The 17,658-nt window shown below is 42.7% G+C and overlaps 2 protein-coding genes across 2 annotated transcripts in view; both read right to left on the bottom strand.

Moving 5' to 3' along the window:
* TAF1 (TATA-box binding protein associated factor 1) overlaps nucleotides 1-5,857 on the bottom strand; it is an 82,023-nt gene extending 76,166 nt beyond the window's left edge. Inside the window, exons 1-5 of the mRNA XM_073798888.1 lie at nucleotides 5,675-5,857; nucleotides 4,543-4,657; nucleotides 4,288-4,404; nucleotides 823-946; nucleotides 495-504 (exon numbers count right to left, since the gene is read on the bottom strand). Of these exons, the coding sequence (XP_073654989.1) occupies nucleotides 495-504; nucleotides 823-946; nucleotides 4,288-4,404; nucleotides 4,543-4,657; nucleotides 5,675-5,854 (546 nt within the window). The 5' untranslated portion in view covers nucleotides 5,855-5,857. The remainder of the gene's footprint in view (nucleotides 1-494; nucleotides 505-822; nucleotides 947-4,287; nucleotides 4,405-4,542; nucleotides 4,658-5,674) is intronic.
* A 3,480-nt stretch (nucleotides 5,858-9,337) lies between these two features.
* On the bottom strand, nucleotides 9,338-17,196 carry LOC101321236 (rho-related GTP-binding protein RhoG-like). Its single transcript, XM_019949086.3, has 2 exons — nucleotides 17,046-17,196; nucleotides 9,338-12,787 (listed from the first exon to the last, which is right to left on the bottom strand). The coding sequence occupies exons 1-2, from the start codon at nucleotides 17,145-17,147 to the stop codon at nucleotides 12,197-12,199; spliced, it is 693 nt and encodes a 230-aa protein (XP_019804645.1). The 5' UTR covers nucleotides 17,148-17,196; the 3' UTR covers nucleotides 9,338-12,196.
* Between the last annotated feature and the right edge of the window lie 462 nt (nucleotides 17,197-17,658).

Here is a 17,658-nt window from a genome sequence, read left to right as displayed (position 1 = left end):
AATTACATAACACTTTTATACCAGTCAGGCCTTATGTCCGATTCAGGGACCCATAAACTGGAGAGATTTTTTTAAGCCCACAGGGTAACAATGAAATTATTTAGCATAAAATAAGATCTATGCCACAAATGCTACTTAGCCTGCAGACTAAAAAGGAAATGGCTTAAAACTCTAATAGGAGACACTTAGGTTGACATAAGCCTCAAAATACAGGAGATCAAAGATACTGCTCTTCCCCAATCTTCTAGCCTAGAACAGGGTTACTTACTGCTGTTGCAGACATAGGAAGAGGTGAGACGATCATTAAAGACCCTGCCTTTGAAATCTCTGACTCTGACAGGTGGCTCTAAATGATTTATACACATTCTAGGTGCCTTCCTATTTAATCATTTCTTTTAAAGAGAGTCATCTAAACAGGTAGATTCCAAATACCAGTACAGATCAGTTGCATCAGAAACTGCTTGGGGGAACTCTCTGAAATCCCTGAGCTCTACCTCAGATCTTCTGAATCAGATTCTCCAAGGGTGACAGTCAGAAATCTGTATTTTTTTAAAAGACTCGAGGTGATTCGGATGGGCAGCCAGATTTGAGAACCACACTGACCTAAACTATTACTTTTTCTTGAGCGCATGTTAAAATACTGTTGCCAAATGTTTTAAAAGTAAAATTTCCCTTTAATACTGAAATTTGAAAATTGTATGAATCACTTCTAGAAGTTGTGTCCTTTCCTAGCAGCTTAATTTTAATAGCCCACTATGAGCATGCCAAAAATTTGGACCAGGAATGGAACTTGCTCCTCAGACAAAAATAGACAGTCTCTACTTACCACCAGTAATAGCATCCTGATCCTTATCCTTCTTCATTGGTCCTGGGGGTGGAGGTGGAGGAGGCATCAACTTGCAATCAATGTCTTCACAATCAGCATCATAGTCATCCTCATCATAATCTAATAAAACCAAGAAAGTGATCTCCTCAATATCCAGAATGTCACACAACAGCCTTGAGCTCCCTTGTCGTTCAAGAATTTAAAGCACCACATGAAGAACTAGGCAGATGCCTTGACAACACACAAGAGATGCAGTTTCTGCCTTCAGAAAGAGATGGCACCATATTGCCAAGTGCTATGAACACCATGTATATCTCACACAGGAATTTAGGAAGCTCCCAAGAACTGTTTAAAACCTTTGCTCCTTCTCCTGGTCAAACCCTGTTCCTTTATTTTCATGCTACTCAATCTCATAACGGAATTGAACATTCTTCTTTCCTCTGTCAGCTTAAGACTGGACTTTTTTCTCACCTCCCAAGTCTTTGACACATTTTTTTCTGTCTACCTTCTATAGTCTGTTATTCTTTTCACTACCCTTTAACCAATGGCATCACTCAATACTTAGTCCTGAACACTCTGCTTTTATTCCTCTATACACTCTCCATTCCCTTTCTAAAGAACCACCTTTATCCAGACTAAACTCAAATCTGTTCAGTCTTGCCCTGACTTAGCCCCTCTACAATTGCACTGCATGTTCTGCTGCCTGAAGAGCTTTTCCATTCATATATTCAACAACCGCATTCTGTATCACACTGAAATATCCTTCAACTCTTTTAAATTCCCTTTTGTTACTATCAATACCACCTCCATCCTCATTTTCCCAGCTTATGATTTTAGCCTCCTGTCTCCTTCATCAATCTCTTACCCCCAACACACCTTTTCCAATCAATCATTAATAGTAGTCATTATAGCAACTTCTATTCACTGAGCTCCCATTATGTGCCATGTACTTTTAGCTATTTTATCTATAATCCTCCCAATAATGCTACAAAGTAGGAATTATGCTGAGATACAGAAGCGAAGTGACTTAGGGCCATACAGTTTTAAGTGACAAAAGTCAGAATTCAAGCCTGGTTTAACAACAGTGTCTTTCCAACACGCTTGCTCACTCACCAAGTTCTACCGATGTTTTATCAGCAACTCTCAAGTCTGACACTGCCTATCATTTTCCACAACTGTCACCCTATTCCAGACCTTGATAACTTTTGATAACTTTACATCTAGCCCACAAGAACTGTCTCCAAGTTAGTCTGCCCCTTCACCCTTTTTCTAATCAAAACCCCAAAGCAACAAGCATCACTTTTCATTTTCATTTAGGAAGGAAAGACAACTAACATTTATAGAGCATCCACCACGACACTGTTCTATGTAGGTGCTTTCATACCATGTGATAATGAACTTGAATTCCCACCAAAGTCCTACTAATGAGGTAGGTATTAATACACTTATTGCAGAAAGAAAACTGACGGATTACTACAAATGAGAAATCCAAGCCTCAGAGACTGAGCAACTTTCCCAGGGTCAAACTAAATATGGAGTTGGGACTTGAACCTATGACATTCTGACTCCAAAGTCCATCTTCTTTTCATTATACCATCCTGCTTCTTACTCAACAATCTATATCAGTTTACAATCCTTTATGGCAGCAAACCCCAAGTAATGCGTACATAAAGGTGCTGTCAAATTGCTCTATGGTTGGTTCTTACTATTTGGTGTATGTTTTCCACTCCTTCCAAGAAAACTTGCTGGCCAATTCCCCCCACACTACTTGCTTATTCCTATCTCCCAACCTTTATGCAAGCCATGTTTCCAAACCACAATGCCCTGCTGCGACCTCTTCATCAAACCTTATCTTTCAAAATTTTGCTCAAAATTCACCTCCATGAAGCCTCTTCTAATGACCTCCATCTACTTCTAATTATTCCAAAGAAACACCCTTATCAATCAAGCCATGTGAAAGGGCCAATGCCAGGGAAGGAGGAAGCTAAGGGCATAGATGAAGGTACCCTCAGAGGACAAGAGAACTTGGAAATGAGCTTCCCACAGTACTGAGACTCTATCAAATACAGCATCCTCCTTTTCCAGGAGGCCAGCTCACACAACCCAACTAAGAACCCCCCACCTATCCTCTTCCTTACCATCCCTAGCCAAGACAACAAATCCAAAACTGAAAACTATAACATGCCCTGAAAAATCAGATCTGCTACCACCTCCCCCTCAGCCTAAGTCAGGGTGCTCAAACAAATAGTTATGCTATTTGACTTAGCTAGTCTGGCAGCCCTTCAAAATTAAGTATAACACTCTATACAGAAATATGAGCTGGCAACTGGTTTATGTCTTCTTATTATGAATAATTATGTTTTGCAGTCATTTATCTCACCTTCCCCAAATGATAACAATATCCCTGAAAGTAAGGCCGGTACCTTCTATTTTTCTAGATTACTTCTTGTGTATGTGGTGCAGTTAATTCTCTTTATATAAGAAGCACCCAAATATATTAACTGGCTCTGAAGAAACTAAGTTCAGCTCTTTACCAAGGTTTTATCTATACTTCTCAGCAGCCTGAAATCTAATTCAAAGAGGTGGATAATGAATAAACAGTGAACAACTTCATACAAAAGTCCCAAACAGTGAAAGGTAGTACAGGGCAGTGGAAAGAATGAACTAGGATCAGCAAGTCTAGGTTCCAGACCACAAAGCCGAGCTACTCAAAAATCAGAAAATGGATTTTATTATCTTTGTACTTTACTATCACAGTTTATAACACATAACGGGTGCTCAATGCCTAATAAACTGAAATGCTGAATTAGTCAAGGTCTGCCACTAGTAACTACAGAAATTTTGATAAAGTTCCACATTTTATTAAAGTTTTCTGAAGTTCCAGGTTTCCATATCTATGATGAGGTTAAGAATAAATAATCACTAAAACCCCTTCAAACTCTGACATTTTGATTCTATAATGTAGCACCTTATACTAGGAGGAAAACCCATGTTGTGAGCAAGCATTAAGCGCACCGTGTCGGCATACAGGTAGTGAGTGATTAACAGAAGCTGAGCCGATAAATACATGTGCTTGTTTATATACAACATAGCATACTTAATCTTTCTTCAACTACCAATTCCTTGAGGACAAAGACTGAGTTTAAATAGCATCTAAAACAGTACTGTGAACCCCATAGGTACTCAAATACCAGATGATAAGGAGAAAAGAATTATCATCCTTATTTGGCATTCACCAAGAATTTGGGACTAACCAGTATGAGGAATAAAAGCCTGAGTATAGTAACGCTGCCCCAGAACACAAAAGAGGACAGCAGCTACTTGGAACTGAGCTGACAAAGGGAGAGAAGCAAAGACATAAAGAGCAGAAACAACGACAGAAAGCTTGGATAGAAACAAACTGGACTACACAGCAAGAAAATGTACTGGAGTGCTCTTAACTGATGGCACCAAAGAATCACCTGCATGGCAAAGGGGCTGCAAGGTCCCCATTGTTTGCTGGTATCTTCGGCTTTCATCTTCTGCTACCTCATTAATGTCTGAATAGTCCACAGCATCTTCTGTACTCCTGATCCATCCTATAAATAAAAAGGGGAGGTAGAGCTAAACAAAGAGCAAGAAACTTTCGCTCCCTTAGATAATTCCCACTGAAAAGTACATGTACAGTAAGTGGCTAGCCTCCTCCCCCACCTTACTCCCCATGACCCAGACTTCACCTTCATCATTTACCAGGGCACCGTCAGTCCCGATCAATTCTTCATTTGCTGTGAGTTCAGTGATCAGGCTGCCCAGACCCAAAGCCCCCAAGCCTGCCAAGCGCTTCTTACACTCCTAAAAAAGGGACAGCACCAGAATCAAAGACAATACCTAAACCTAAGTTTCCCACACCACAAGGCTTATTTCCCAGATCCACGACAAAGCTATAAATCCATCTGAAAAACGACTCGGCAGCGTGCTAAAAGCAGCATCACATCTGAGAACTGTAAAGTACATCTTCCACTAAACTCCACATTGATCAGATCTTTATTAACACATCATGTCCAATTTCATCACCATCCTTTAAACTAATGTAAGGAAAGATTATTCAAGGAACACCCACCAAGACTAAATAAGTGGAACAGCAGTTGCCTGAATAAAGGCTAAGGAAACTGAGGTCATTCCGATCAGAGAAAGCAAGGCAAGAACTTTACTGCTGTCTTTATTGTGTGTTGCAGGGAATGAGGAATATTGGTATTTTCTCCTTGGGGAGACGAACTTAAATGAAGCTAGGTGAGTGTCAGGCGCAAGAAACTATTTCATGAATGTCAGTGAACGATGGGAAAACTATGTAAGAAGTGCACTGGGACCAGAAGGGGTCTGCCCTGGATAGTTCGAACACTGGCTGTTCTAAGAACTGGGACCTGAACCACGTGATTTGGTGCAGGTCCTGTCCTCTCGCTCTAGAGCCTCCTCTAGCCAGCGATGGCACAAACGCAGTTTCAAGAATCTCCAAAGTTCTCGTAGCAAAGGTTTGAAAGCACTCTCACTAGGTTAAGCTGCTATTTCTCCATCTAACTAGCTCCAAAGCCACCCATATCAGCGCCGCTGACGTCCCAGAGCTTGCCTACTGTTCTTCTCTCGTCTCCACCCTCGCCCAAACTGAGCCCCCTCGCTCTCCGTTACTGCACAATCTTTGCTAGCATGGCAACCGCTTCTCTGGTCCTCTTCGCGTACGTTAAGGGCGCCCTCTCACTGGGGGAGGGCCGCATCGCCCTCTTTTTCCAGTTCCTAAGACCACTCAACTCTCCTCACTCCACCTTTTCCTTAGCCGATCCACCCCCAGCCCTATCCCCACGCCCATCCCCTCACATCATCCAAGACGCTTTCCCCCTCCAGCTGCCCGGCTCCATTAATGTTGCCGAAAAGGAAACCGGCTAAAGAAAATGGGCCGCCTCCAGCGGAATCTTCATCGCTGTCCGTGTCTGACATGATGGCGGCGTCGATGCGGGCAGCCGCTACGGGGAAGAGGAAACCCCAGCCTCGTCCCATAGTCCGGAAATAAACTGTCATGTCGACCAGAAGTGACTCACAGAGTTCAGTGACCCTACCAGCCCCTACCGGATGCGGAATAAAGAAAAACAGAACCGGAAAGGCCGCCAGTCCTACGAGAAAGGAGAATTGGTGTCACTACATTACTAGAGGCTTTTGATTGGATTATATGCGATCAGGAGGCTGGATCTGTGAAAAGCGGTTAGTCAGAGAAAACGTTCGCTCCCGCCCCCTTCCACTTATCTAAGCAGGAGCTGTCTCAGTGCACTGGGGGGAGAGTGCTTCCTAGGTCACGTGATCTACGTACTGGTAACCGCAGGTAACCACGCCACAGGACATGGAAGTAAAGATTAGAACCGGTTTTTCTCGTCTGTGTTGTCTCCTCTTGTACTGTTTCGTTCCAAAGAGAAACTGGCAGTGTGCCAAAGGTACCTTTGCAGTTAGTTGTTTTGAATTAAAATTTACCCTTAGAAATGGACTTTCTCCCCCCCTGTTTTTTTCGGGAAATGTGAAACTAAAAGATAAGTAAAACGAACAGGCGAACCTTAACCTAGATTCACAGTTTTAACATTTTGCTAGGTTTGTTTTCCTGAACCATTTAAAAGTGGGTTACGGATATCGTGATTCTTCATCCCTAAAAATACTTTTTTCTACACAACCACAATACCATTAGCACATATTTAAAACTTAACATTAATTCAGTATCATTTAACATACAGTCCGTATTTAAATTTCCAAAATTGTCCTAATTGGAGCATTTTACATTTCAATCCGGGATCCACTCAAGGTTCATGCATTGTATTTGTTTATCTCCCTTTAGTCTCTCAATCCAAAATCGACCAGCTTTTTTCTTTGTGTTGCATGACCGTACGTATTTGGAAGTTGTCTTGAAGGGAAGGGAAGTTGTCTTGAAAATATTCTATATGCTGAATTCGTCTAATCTTTTCTTCAAAGTGATTCCGGTTAAATATCTTACCGGTCATCAGAAGGCACAATGTCAGGTTGTCCCAATGTTGGTGATACTAAATTTGATCACTTCAAAAAGGTGTCCACCAGATCTCTCCGTCGCAATGACACATTTTTCCTTTTGTATTAGTAAATAACCTATGGGGTGGTACTTTGAAATTCTGTGAATATTCTGTTCCCTATCCCCTTGCACCCAAAGGTTTTAGCATCCGTCGATGATCCTTGCCTGAATCAATTATATTGGAAGAGTGCAAAAGGGTGATTTTTCTAATTCTTAATTCCTTCTATATTTATTAACTGGACTTACTCAGTAAAGAACTTTCCTTTTTCTTATCTCCTTTCTTGTATTTTTATTTTAATGTGTTACAATCTAACACCATCATTATCCTTTTTGATCCTCAAACTGTTACAAATTTGTCCAATGGTTACCGCTTCACTCTGGCTCCTGTGTCCTTTTGACATGACCCCAATTAGTCTTTGAGCACTTCCTTGCTTTTTGGCACAAGATGTTCCAGGCTCGCTCTGTGCATTCCCTGTCCTGGATCTGATATAAGCCATTTCTCCAAGGAGCCCTGGTTCCTTTTAGTGGGGAATGGTGTTTAGAAACTGGGGCATCGGGAATTCCCTGGTGGTCCAGCGGCTAAGACTCCGCCCTCCCAATGCAGGGGGCCCAGGCTCGATCCACATGCAGCAACTAAGAGTTCGCGTGCTGCAGCTAAAGATCCCGCGTGCCGCAACTGAGACCCGCCACAGCCAAATAAATATTGTTTTTTAAAAACAAAACTGGGTCATCATTGCTTGTAGGCCCTTTCAGTGGAGAGAGAGAAAAAATTTTAAATTAATGAGTTTATACTAATACCTTCGATTCAAATCTAATACCACAGGGTTCTCCCTCGCCGTTCCCCATTTCATATTTGTATCTTGCTTCTCTTACAATGAAAACTCTGGTTCCTAACACCAATATATTACTCTTTTCAGAATTACAAGACCAATACCACTACCAACAATTAACCTAAGTAAAGTTCAGAAGTTCTTCGCAGTTTTCTGTCCTTAGACTATATCCTATTAAAAATTACGTGAATCTTTTTTTTTCCTCTGTGGAGTTGTTTCCGTTTGTATTCAACTTTAGGATTTGCTTTTATTGTCCTTTTTAATAAAAAGGATAAAAATTTTATAAAATTTTTATTTTTAAAAAATGTAAACTTTTACATGGTTCAAAGTCAAAACTATTTAAAAAGCTATTTCCAGAGAAGTCTTGCTCCCATGCCTACGCTCTCTGCCCCATTGTCACCCACTCCCTGTAACCATTTTCATTAATTTCTGGTTTATCCTTCGTTTATTATTTTTTCAATTGAGGCGTAATTGACATTAACATTAGTTTCAGATGTACAGCATGATTCGCTATTTGTATTTCCTTTTTCTTTTTGAAAATATATGCAAATGAGTATGTTCTTATCTCTTCTTTTTCGTTATATACCCATGTATTGTTTGATTCGTTTATATGAAATGTTCAGAAAAGACAAAGATTAGTGGTTGCCTAGGGCTGGGGGTGGGAACGGGGATTAACCGCATGAGGGATCTCTTTGGGGTGATGGAAGTGTTCTCAAACTTAATTTTGGTGATGGTTGCATGACTCGGTAAATTTACTAAAAATCATTAAATTGTACACTTGAAATAGGTGAATTGTACAGTATGTAAATTATACCTCAATAAAGCTGTTTTTAAAAAAACACAAAACATGGTTTTGCACTTCTTTACTCACCAGCGCTATTTACAGTTGCCAGCCAGGATTGGGGGGCTTCTTTGTGTTTTTTTGGGGGGGAGGAGATCGAACCCACTCCCTCAGCAGTGAAGGCACAGAGTCCTAACCACTGGACCACCAGGGAATTCCCTAGTTCATTTTTATAACAAACGGGAAGATTTTTCTGAGATAACTGGAAGAGGCAAAAAATATTAAATGATATATCTTATCTTCACAACCCAGCCCCTAGCACAGTCAAGCCTGTAACACAGTAGGAGCTTGATAATTGTTTACTGAATGTAGTGTAATAAGTGAGGAAAATCACCAACAGGGAACTAACTGGTCTGTCATTATTGAAAACCAGGAAATGAAGCTAAATCCTGGGGATGAATAGGTAGGGGGTGGGCAGGAACTAGACAATCAATGTTAGCAGGGCAGACAGTTCCTTACCCTGATTATCTGATGTAGAGAAATAAGCACAGCTACACATAGGTGCCATGTGCAATATGACAATTATAGTTATTTCATCCTTTGCAAGCTGAAAAGCATTTAGAAGCCACTCAAAGCAAAGGGGTGGTGGGGAGGAATTGCTTTGATTTTTAGAAAACGATGGACCCAGTAAAATCAGAAAAGTTTATTACCATTCCTTATGAATAATTTAAAAGTGATATTAGCATGTTAGTCTTCATACAAATTCCTTTCAAGTATAAAAACCAAGATGTCAGTGTATGCTTAAGACTACTAAATCAGACCAATACAAAACCACTCTCTCAGACTTGTGGATCACACCTCCATTTATTAGAGGACACAAATTTGCCCAAACCAAACCCAGGCTTACATTTGGGAATTTGCCAGGCAAAGGGAGAGCAGGAGGCACTATTAAATTAAAAGCCAACTTAAAAGATTTCAGTAGCTAATTAGAAAGTTCCCAGAGACCCAGGTGACAGCCATGTTTCTAACCCCTTTGAACCGTGAAGTCCCGTGAGCACCCAAGGTGGCATCAATCAGAACATCCTGAGACTGGAATACACTTTCATTTGGCTGCCTTTGGGAAAACCCAGTGACTCTACCCAAGCGCAGTGGGCACAGTGCCCAGAAGCCAGTTGACTTCTACGGTGGCCACGTTACTGTAACAGCAGCCTCACTTTCCAAAGTGCTACTGGGCCTTAGTTGAGGAGGTCCACCCTCACCCTCTTCCAGTTGACTCACTTCTCATACATAATCCCTGCCACCCCCAGGAGGCCCTGAGTCACACACTGGAAAACAGATACAATACATTGGACCTGAGATAGAAGGCAAGCGCTGGACAACAGTATTCATCCTGGATCCTCCACAGCTTTAGACAATCACCAGTGTAGAAATATACACCAGTGAAGTACTATGTGAAGTGGAGGGTACAGTCATGAAGGAAAAAGAAAACAAAACACTAGTCCACCGTGAGGGAAAAGGCAACCAGAAGAAAAGGAGGAAGAATAGAGAATTTACATAACCATTTTTAGAAAATATTTATTTATTTATTTATTTTGGCTGCACCAGGTCTTAGTTGAGGCAGGCGGACTTCTTAGTTGCGGCAGGCGGGATCTAGTTCCCCGACCAGGGACCAAACCTGGGCCCCCTGCATCGTCAGCGCAGAGTCTTACCCACTGGACCACCAGGGAAGTCCCTACATAACCTTTTATCTTCTATCAATACTTGATATTTGACCTCCAGTTTCCAGGTTCTCCAAGAGTAGGGTTGCCAGATTTAGCAAATAAAAATACAGGATGCCCCATTAAATTTGAATTTCAGATAAACAGCAAATAATTTTTTAGTGTAAGTGTGTCCCAAATATTGCACGGAACACACTTATACTAAACAATTATGGTATTTTATCTGGCAACCCTATTCAGGAGGTTCAGTTAGCCTGAGGTTACTCTGATCATATCCTGTCAAAGAGCAACAGCAAGATGATCACAGAGCGAAGCTCAGGCACTCCACCCACCCCAAGGGGAGGTATGTGTTCCTTTTAGCTCCATTTCCCAAACTCTCAAAAATCCCATGCTGTTCTGGCAGGGTGAGAGGATACGTGCACGGTGGAGTTGTCAACCACTATTTGCCAGGTAGAGAAGTTAAGGTTTCCTTCCATATCAAATGAAGAAGGTCAAAAATACAACTAGGGAGAAGGAGCAGCAGGCCCGCTGGGATATGGAATCTGACTCCTTCCACCCCGAGAGCAGGCTGAGCAACTCCAGCAACACCATCACAAGGGCGACGACAGCCCTGCGGCCTGGAAACCCAACGTACCCCAGCTCTCTTGGAGCAACCTCAAAAGGCACACAGGGCTGAACAAACACACAGGGAGATATACAGAGGCGGGAGGAACAGGAAGAGAGCAAGGTAGTCTTTATAGTGACTCAGAGGAATGACAGCAGAAGAGAAGTATCAGAGGGAATCACAGAACCCCCTGACAGTGACTGGCAGGACATTTTATTTCGTTGGTCGTTTCATTGGTTTTATTTAGGGGGTTAATCTTCAGTGGTCTTTCCTTCAAGCGGAAGGATGATGAGAGAAAAAAGAGCCACACAGAAGCCTCAGAGACACAGCTCTTCAGAGGGACTGTTCATTACACATCACCGTGCCTATTGTGCTAGCAGAATCCAAGAGCAGATCTGAACATCAGATCCCACAGCCAATATACTATCGTGACTAAGTGCCAAACCCACCTCCTGAGGATGGAAGAGGAACCAATAACAAGGCCATGGCTGGTAAACATTCCTCCCAAAGGCAATGAAGAGGGAAACAGCACAAAGAACAGGACCACATTATGCTTTTTTCACAGTCTCCGCCATGAGAATTCCCAGTCCCTTGTAATCCAGCATCTCTGAAACTGTGTTCCCAGAGATGTTAATAGGTGTTGCATGGGGCCAAAAAACAAAAGTTCAGTGAAATAAGTTTGGGAAATATTGCATACTTATTAAAAGTTATAACTTCCTGCAGTAGAAGAAACTATTCGGCATTATTTAAATCACTGGTTCCTGCCTTATTTGACCACAGAACCCTTTTAAGAAACATCTATTACCATCTCACAGAACTCTAGAAATGCTGCTTAACCATTATTGCAAAAATATCTCCTCTCAAGAATGGAAAGAGCATGTCAACATTGGGAACACCCAGGAATCACACATAAGATGGTTTCCAAAAATTAGTATATCAGAAAGCTTAAGGCAATGATTTGAAAATTTGGAGAAACTTGTCCTTCTGTGAGGCACTTGCTCAACGGTAAATACAGCCAGGAACGCTGAAATTAGATTTTAAACAGCCAAGCAAAAGCCTACAAACAACAGTGCTAGGCTGCTCTGCTTAGTCGTGGCCTGGCCAGGACAGAAAAGAACAGCACTTGGTGGCATCTCCTCTTACCACTTCGACAGGAGAGACACACACACTCACTCTCTCAAACTTCCTCCAAAAGGTTCAGACCAAACTTCAAAGCAGCCAAGTGCAAACTAGCCTCTCCTTGTTCCTCCAAAAGCTGAATAACCTGGAGTCTAGGGTTTCCAGGGGAAGAGATAAGTGGCTCACGCTGGCATTGTTAAATGCTGTCAAAGGAATTCCCCCTTATTCTCCTTAGGTGCAGTCCCCAAGCAGCACCCCAAAAGCTATAAGAGGACACACTTCTTGCTGTTCTTCTTTGTGGCAGGGTAAAGCACAGCCCGGACAGCTTCTGAAAATACCTCATGGACCCCATCCTGCATCAGGGCTGAACATTCCAGATACTTCACAGCCCCCACCTGCTTAGCCAGGGAAGTGCCTTGCTGAGGAGTTGTGGGCACTAGGCTCTGTTCCTTCAGCTTCTTCACTGTCTCAATGTCACTTCGCAGGTCCCTCTTGGTGCCTACCAGCAAAACAGGTACATTGGGGCAATGATGGGAGACCTCTGGGTACCACTTATGCCTCACATTGGCATAAGAAGATGGGTTGCCAATGGAAAAACAAATGACGAAGATATTGGTCTGGGGGTAGGAGAGTGTTCGCAGTCGGTCATACTCCTCTTGGCCGGCTGTGTCCCACAGGTTCAGGCTGACGATCTGGCCGTCCACAGATGTCTGGGCACTATAGTTGTCAAAGACAGTAGGGATATACTCCTCGGGAAAGGCGTTTGTTGTGTAACTGATGAGGAGGCAGGTCTTACCTACAGCCCCATCTCCTACAACCACACATTTAATCGTCTGCATTCTTCCCTTGGAGTCCTACAGACAAGAGAGAAAGAAAGAATGTTCACAGACGTCTGGTTAATTTAGGGAGCCTAAGCCGTATAAACATTTCTCTCTGAGAAGAAAGAAAGGAGGTGAGACCCCCCCCACCGCCACCGCCACTTGCCTGGCCTCTTAACACTATGGAAGAGTCAGCTGCGAAAGGTTGCAGAGGGCAAGAATTCTTACCATGGAGTCCATGGACTGCTAGAGGATAAGCTTAGGTAGATTCTAGAAGCCACCTCTGCAGTTATGTGCAATATTATGTGCATAAGGAAATTTTTCTGGAAAGAAGATCCAAAGCTGTCATCAGACTCTCAAAAAGGACTGTGAGCCCAACAAGATAGGTTATTTATGTTGCAGTATCGTCATAAGGTCTGCATATACAGTATCAAAGGTTCTAAAATATAGCAGATGCTAAATAAATGTTAACTAATTAAAAAACAAAAAAATTGGTATAGAAAGAAGGTTCCCAAGGTTGAAACGAAAGGAAACATGTCTCTTACTTTGGGTCTGTGGCTATAGACTCAGCAAAGGACACTCTGTTCCTGAAAAAGTGACATCATAATATTGGAGAGAAAGGTAGGCCAGTCAGACTCAGCCATATAGAGAAGTGGCTAAGAGTCCAGACTCTGAAGTCAGACCTCCTGGAGTCGAAAACCAGTCCTCTCTTTTCCTAAGCTTTGTGAAACTCGGGCAAGTTTTTAACCTGAAGCTTCCATGAAAGAATGCATGTGCTGTACTTATTAGTGCCTGCCACATAGGAAGTACTCATTAAGTGTTAGAAGCTACTATGACTTCACAGAAATTACTAATCTGCCGGGGAAGGCAAAAGTTCTATAATGTGAGTACAATGCTAGACAAACCAGGGGGTCTCACCCCTTCCGACCTTATCTGAGTAAAACTACAGGTCATAACACCACTATATTCTCGTCCATTTCTTCATGAATCAAGTATTTGCGAGTTAATGGTACAACACAGATGATCTCCAAGGAGCATGTTTACTATGAGCTCCCATGTCTGTATCCCCTTATTAATATTCTGTCAATGCCCTACTGTGTCAGTGCCTCCACAGCACTCCATTTTCTTTAGCTTCTTAACTAGTACCCTAATTTCAGATCCAATCCTCACGGCACTAACTTCAAGTGTCCGAACATGGAGGAAAGGGGACACATTATCATATGTATTTGATTATGGAAAAAAATTTGAGAATCAATTAGTTTCTCACCTTGGGAATGTGGGGGAATAGACACATTCCCCCATCCTGCTGTCTTACTAGCTAAGGTCTACATTAGGTCCATATCATAGACAAAAACCAGACAAAACAAAACAGCTCATTTTGGGTGAAGGTAAAAAAAAGTTGGCCTTCTCAGCATGCTTCGCACAGGCCCGCTAGGGGTAGCTCTTTCCTCACACAGCCAGCTCTGCCCAGTGAGGCGTTCCACCTAGAAGGCTTCCTTTCCTTGGCACAGGTCCCACAGCTAAAAGTCCAGAGCCTGATTCAGCTCTAGTAGGCAATCATCCCAGAAGACTCACTGACCATAGCTGTCTTTTTCCATCTAGGAATACGCATGAGGATCAAACACACAAGGTCAATGGAAACAGGGCAAAGTCACCACCACACTCCTTGAGAATAGCCTTCCTTGACTTTCCCAGTTTGGATTAATTTCTTTTGCCTCTGATAGCAATCACTCCCTGTACAACTCATCTTTCCAGCCGCCTCTAGGTATCATCCGGTGTCTCTGCTCAAAGTGACAACAGTGCATCTGAGGGGGTTGCTGAACCAGAGCAAAACTCTTAGGCACAAAGACCGTTTTGCATCCGAAGTTCAGCTCCTCACCTCTATAACTAGGAAGAGCCATCTACACTCTTTTCTACTTGTTTACGTCTACCAGTACTCCTGGTATATATAATAAATACCAGGCCTACATGATGAAATGCACCTAGAACATCCCAGGTCTGAACAAAACCAAAACATCCTCACCTATAGCAAACTCTCAAAGAAAGGGAAGGTTCAGCAGAAGTGGGGGGGCTGCTTTGTACAGTTGACTCATTCATTCAGCCCACATATTCATTATACGATTTTCTCTGCTTGTGTGTATATTTGAAATTCTCCATATTTAACAAGTTTAAAAATAAGACTAAAAAATATAATCCAAGAGAATTGAAGACAGGATCTCAAAGAGATAATCGCACACCCACGTTCATTGCATCATTATTCACAATAGCCAAGAGATGGAAGCAACCTAAATGTCCATCGATGGACAATGGATAAAGAAGAAAAATATATATGCATATATATATAATTCAGCCTTAAAAAGAAAAAGGAAATCTTTTCATACACTACAACATGGATGAACCTTGAAGACATTATGCTAAGTGAAATAAGCCAGTCACAAAAAGCCAAATATTGCATGATTCCACTTATATGAGGTATCTAGAATAGTCAAATTCATAGAAACAGAAAGTAGAATGGTAGTTGCCGGGGGCAGGGGGAGGGGGAAATGGGTAGTTGTTTAAGGGGTATAGACTTTCAGTTTTTCAAGATAAAAAAATTCTAAAGATCTATTGCACAAAAATGTGCATATAGTTACTGTACTGTACACTTTAAAATGGTTAAAAATACTAAAAATAAAAATAATACTTTTTAAAGGGCTGGGAACTCTGAGAGAAGGCTAGGAGTTACAAGAGAGAGGCAAATATTCTGTTTATCACCCATATGAGAAAAGCTTGTTTCATTCAGCTCCAGCATCCAGCACAATGCTGTCCGGTTACAGATCACCCACAGCTTTTCCCTCATCACCACCACTATCCACACACTCTCCCAGGCACTACTATGCACAATGCACTGCTAGGAGAGACTCAAAGAAGGGTTAAAAAATAAAGAAAGATGATAGAAGTTTATAGTCTTAGGGTAAAGGCAGGACTTCTATAAAAAGGTAAACAATAATACACAGTAAAGCATGGTCCAGAGAAAAATAAGTTGCTATGAGGAAACAAGGGGAAATTAAAAACTGAGAGCCTGTTACAGGCATTGTGTAAAATACTTTCACATATCTTATTTAAGCTTCATAGTAGCACTGTAAAGTAGACATCACCTCAGCTCAGAGATCACTAAACATGCCTCTAGGATTGGAAATTGGAAGAGGCCTGGAGCTGCAGAGACCAACACCTCAGAAGGCATTCACTTTTAACCTTGGAATTACAGTTTCTTCTAAATCTTCCATTCTCATCTGACAAAGCATCCTTCTTCACATGTACATTTCTCAGCAGTCACTTTTCTCCTAGGTTAGAGGCACAACATAAAAGACCCCATAACTGGACTTCCCTGGTGGCGCAGTGGTTAAGAATCCGCCTGCCAATGCAGGGGCACGGGTTTGAGCTCTGGTCCGGGAAGACCCCACATGCCGCGGAGCAACTAAGCCGGTGTGCCACAACTGCTGAAGCCGGGGCGCCTAGAGCCCGTGCTCCGCAACAAGAGAAGCCACTGCAATGAGAAGCCCGCGCACCCCAACGAAGAGTAGCCCCCGCTCCCGCAACTAGAGAAAGCCCGTGCGCAGCAACGAAGACCCAATGCAGCCAAAAATAAATAAATTTTAAAAAAAGACCCAGTAGCAGTAAAGACAAGAATGTAGCTCAGAGTATTACTATTTCTAGCACATTCTCCCCCCAAGTCTCACCCTTTCCAAAAGTCAAACCCACTTGAAATCACTCTAACTTTCTGAAACTAAGACAATTCAGCAGAAGACCCTCATTTTTATTCACTACTTTCTGCAACTTAGTTATCTACTAAATCCGGGAAGCTTTTTCACATTGAAGACTGACTTTTTGGTTCAAGTCCAGTCAAAGACACCCCAGGGCGAAGGAAGCCATGTGAACACTCCCCAACCCGGAGCCAGGGAAGACTATCCTGCGCTTGGAAACTTAACCAGAGAGGCAATTCTAGTGACCCATCGATAGCCACCGCAAGCCCGCTCGGCCTTTCCCTCACATCCTTTCCACCGAGGGTCCTTGGTTCTGGGACTTCAGATGGACTCGTGAGCCTGGGACAGAGAGGTGCCTCACGTCGGATTCACAAATAGGAAGAGCTGGCTCGATCTCCCCCGCTATACATACAACTCATCCCACTCTCAAATCCCTTCCATCCAAGGAGTGGCTCATATACTAAGGTAACCGTCCCGGGGATGGGGAGACTCGAAGAGAAAAGAGCGGATGAGGGGGCCTCCTGGGGGGGGTGGTTCTCCATAAGGATTACCCGGCAAACTAGTCGTCCTCCCGCGCTGTTGAACCGCAGCTGGCAGAGCCTCCCAGGCGTCTCTCGCTGGGCTGGGCAGGCTCGGCGGGCTCGGCGCCACATCCGGGCAGCTACCGAGTCCCGCCCCCGTCGTCGGACGCAGTCTCCCTCCGGTGCCCCGCGACCTCCTGGGAAATGGAGTTCTAGCGCCCGCCGCGTGCTCTGCAAGTCGTTGGCTTCTAAACTACACCTTTGGGTAATCAAGGATCTCTGGGGTCCCAGTTCCTCGGTTCGGAGGTCCCCGAGCTTCACATTTCCCGTGACAAAGTGAGGCCGCTTCCTCCTCCCCGGACCGCTGTTTTCTCCTCAAGACAAATATTAACATAAAGAGGCAGTCAGGGAACTGAAAAAGTGTTAGTAAAAACGGAGGCGATAAAAGAAAATGTGGTAGTGAGTTAAGGTAGCTGTCACCATATATTAGTTTGCATTTTCTAGAGTTTTATATAAATGAAATCATACAGTATGCACTTTTTTTAACAGCTTTATTGAGATATAAATTCACATACCATACAATTCACTCACTTAAATTGTACAATTCAATAGTTTTTGATATATTACATTATTAATTTTTAAA

The sequence above is a fragment of the Tursiops truncatus genome, chromosome X (genome assembly GCF_011762595.2).
Source record: "Tursiops truncatus isolate mTurTru1 chromosome X, mTurTru1.mat.Y, whole genome shotgun sequence".
Lineage (NCBI taxonomy): Eukaryota > Metazoa > Chordata > Mammalia > Artiodactyla > Delphinidae > Tursiops > Tursiops truncatus.
Note: the sequence above shows the minus strand (reverse complement) of the source record. Positions and strands in the feature narration are given on the sequence as shown.

Excerpts from the sequence above, each read along its gene's own strand:
- LOC101321236 (XM_019949086.3), bottom strand. The coding sequence starts at position 17,147 with ATGTGGCGCCGAGCCCGCCGAGCCTGCCCAGCCCAGCGAGAGACGCCT. Across the intron at positions 12,788-17,045 it reads GAGGACGACTAGTTTGCCGG|GACTCCAAGGGAAGAATGCA; the intron begins GTAATCCTTATG and ends TCTTGTCTGTAG.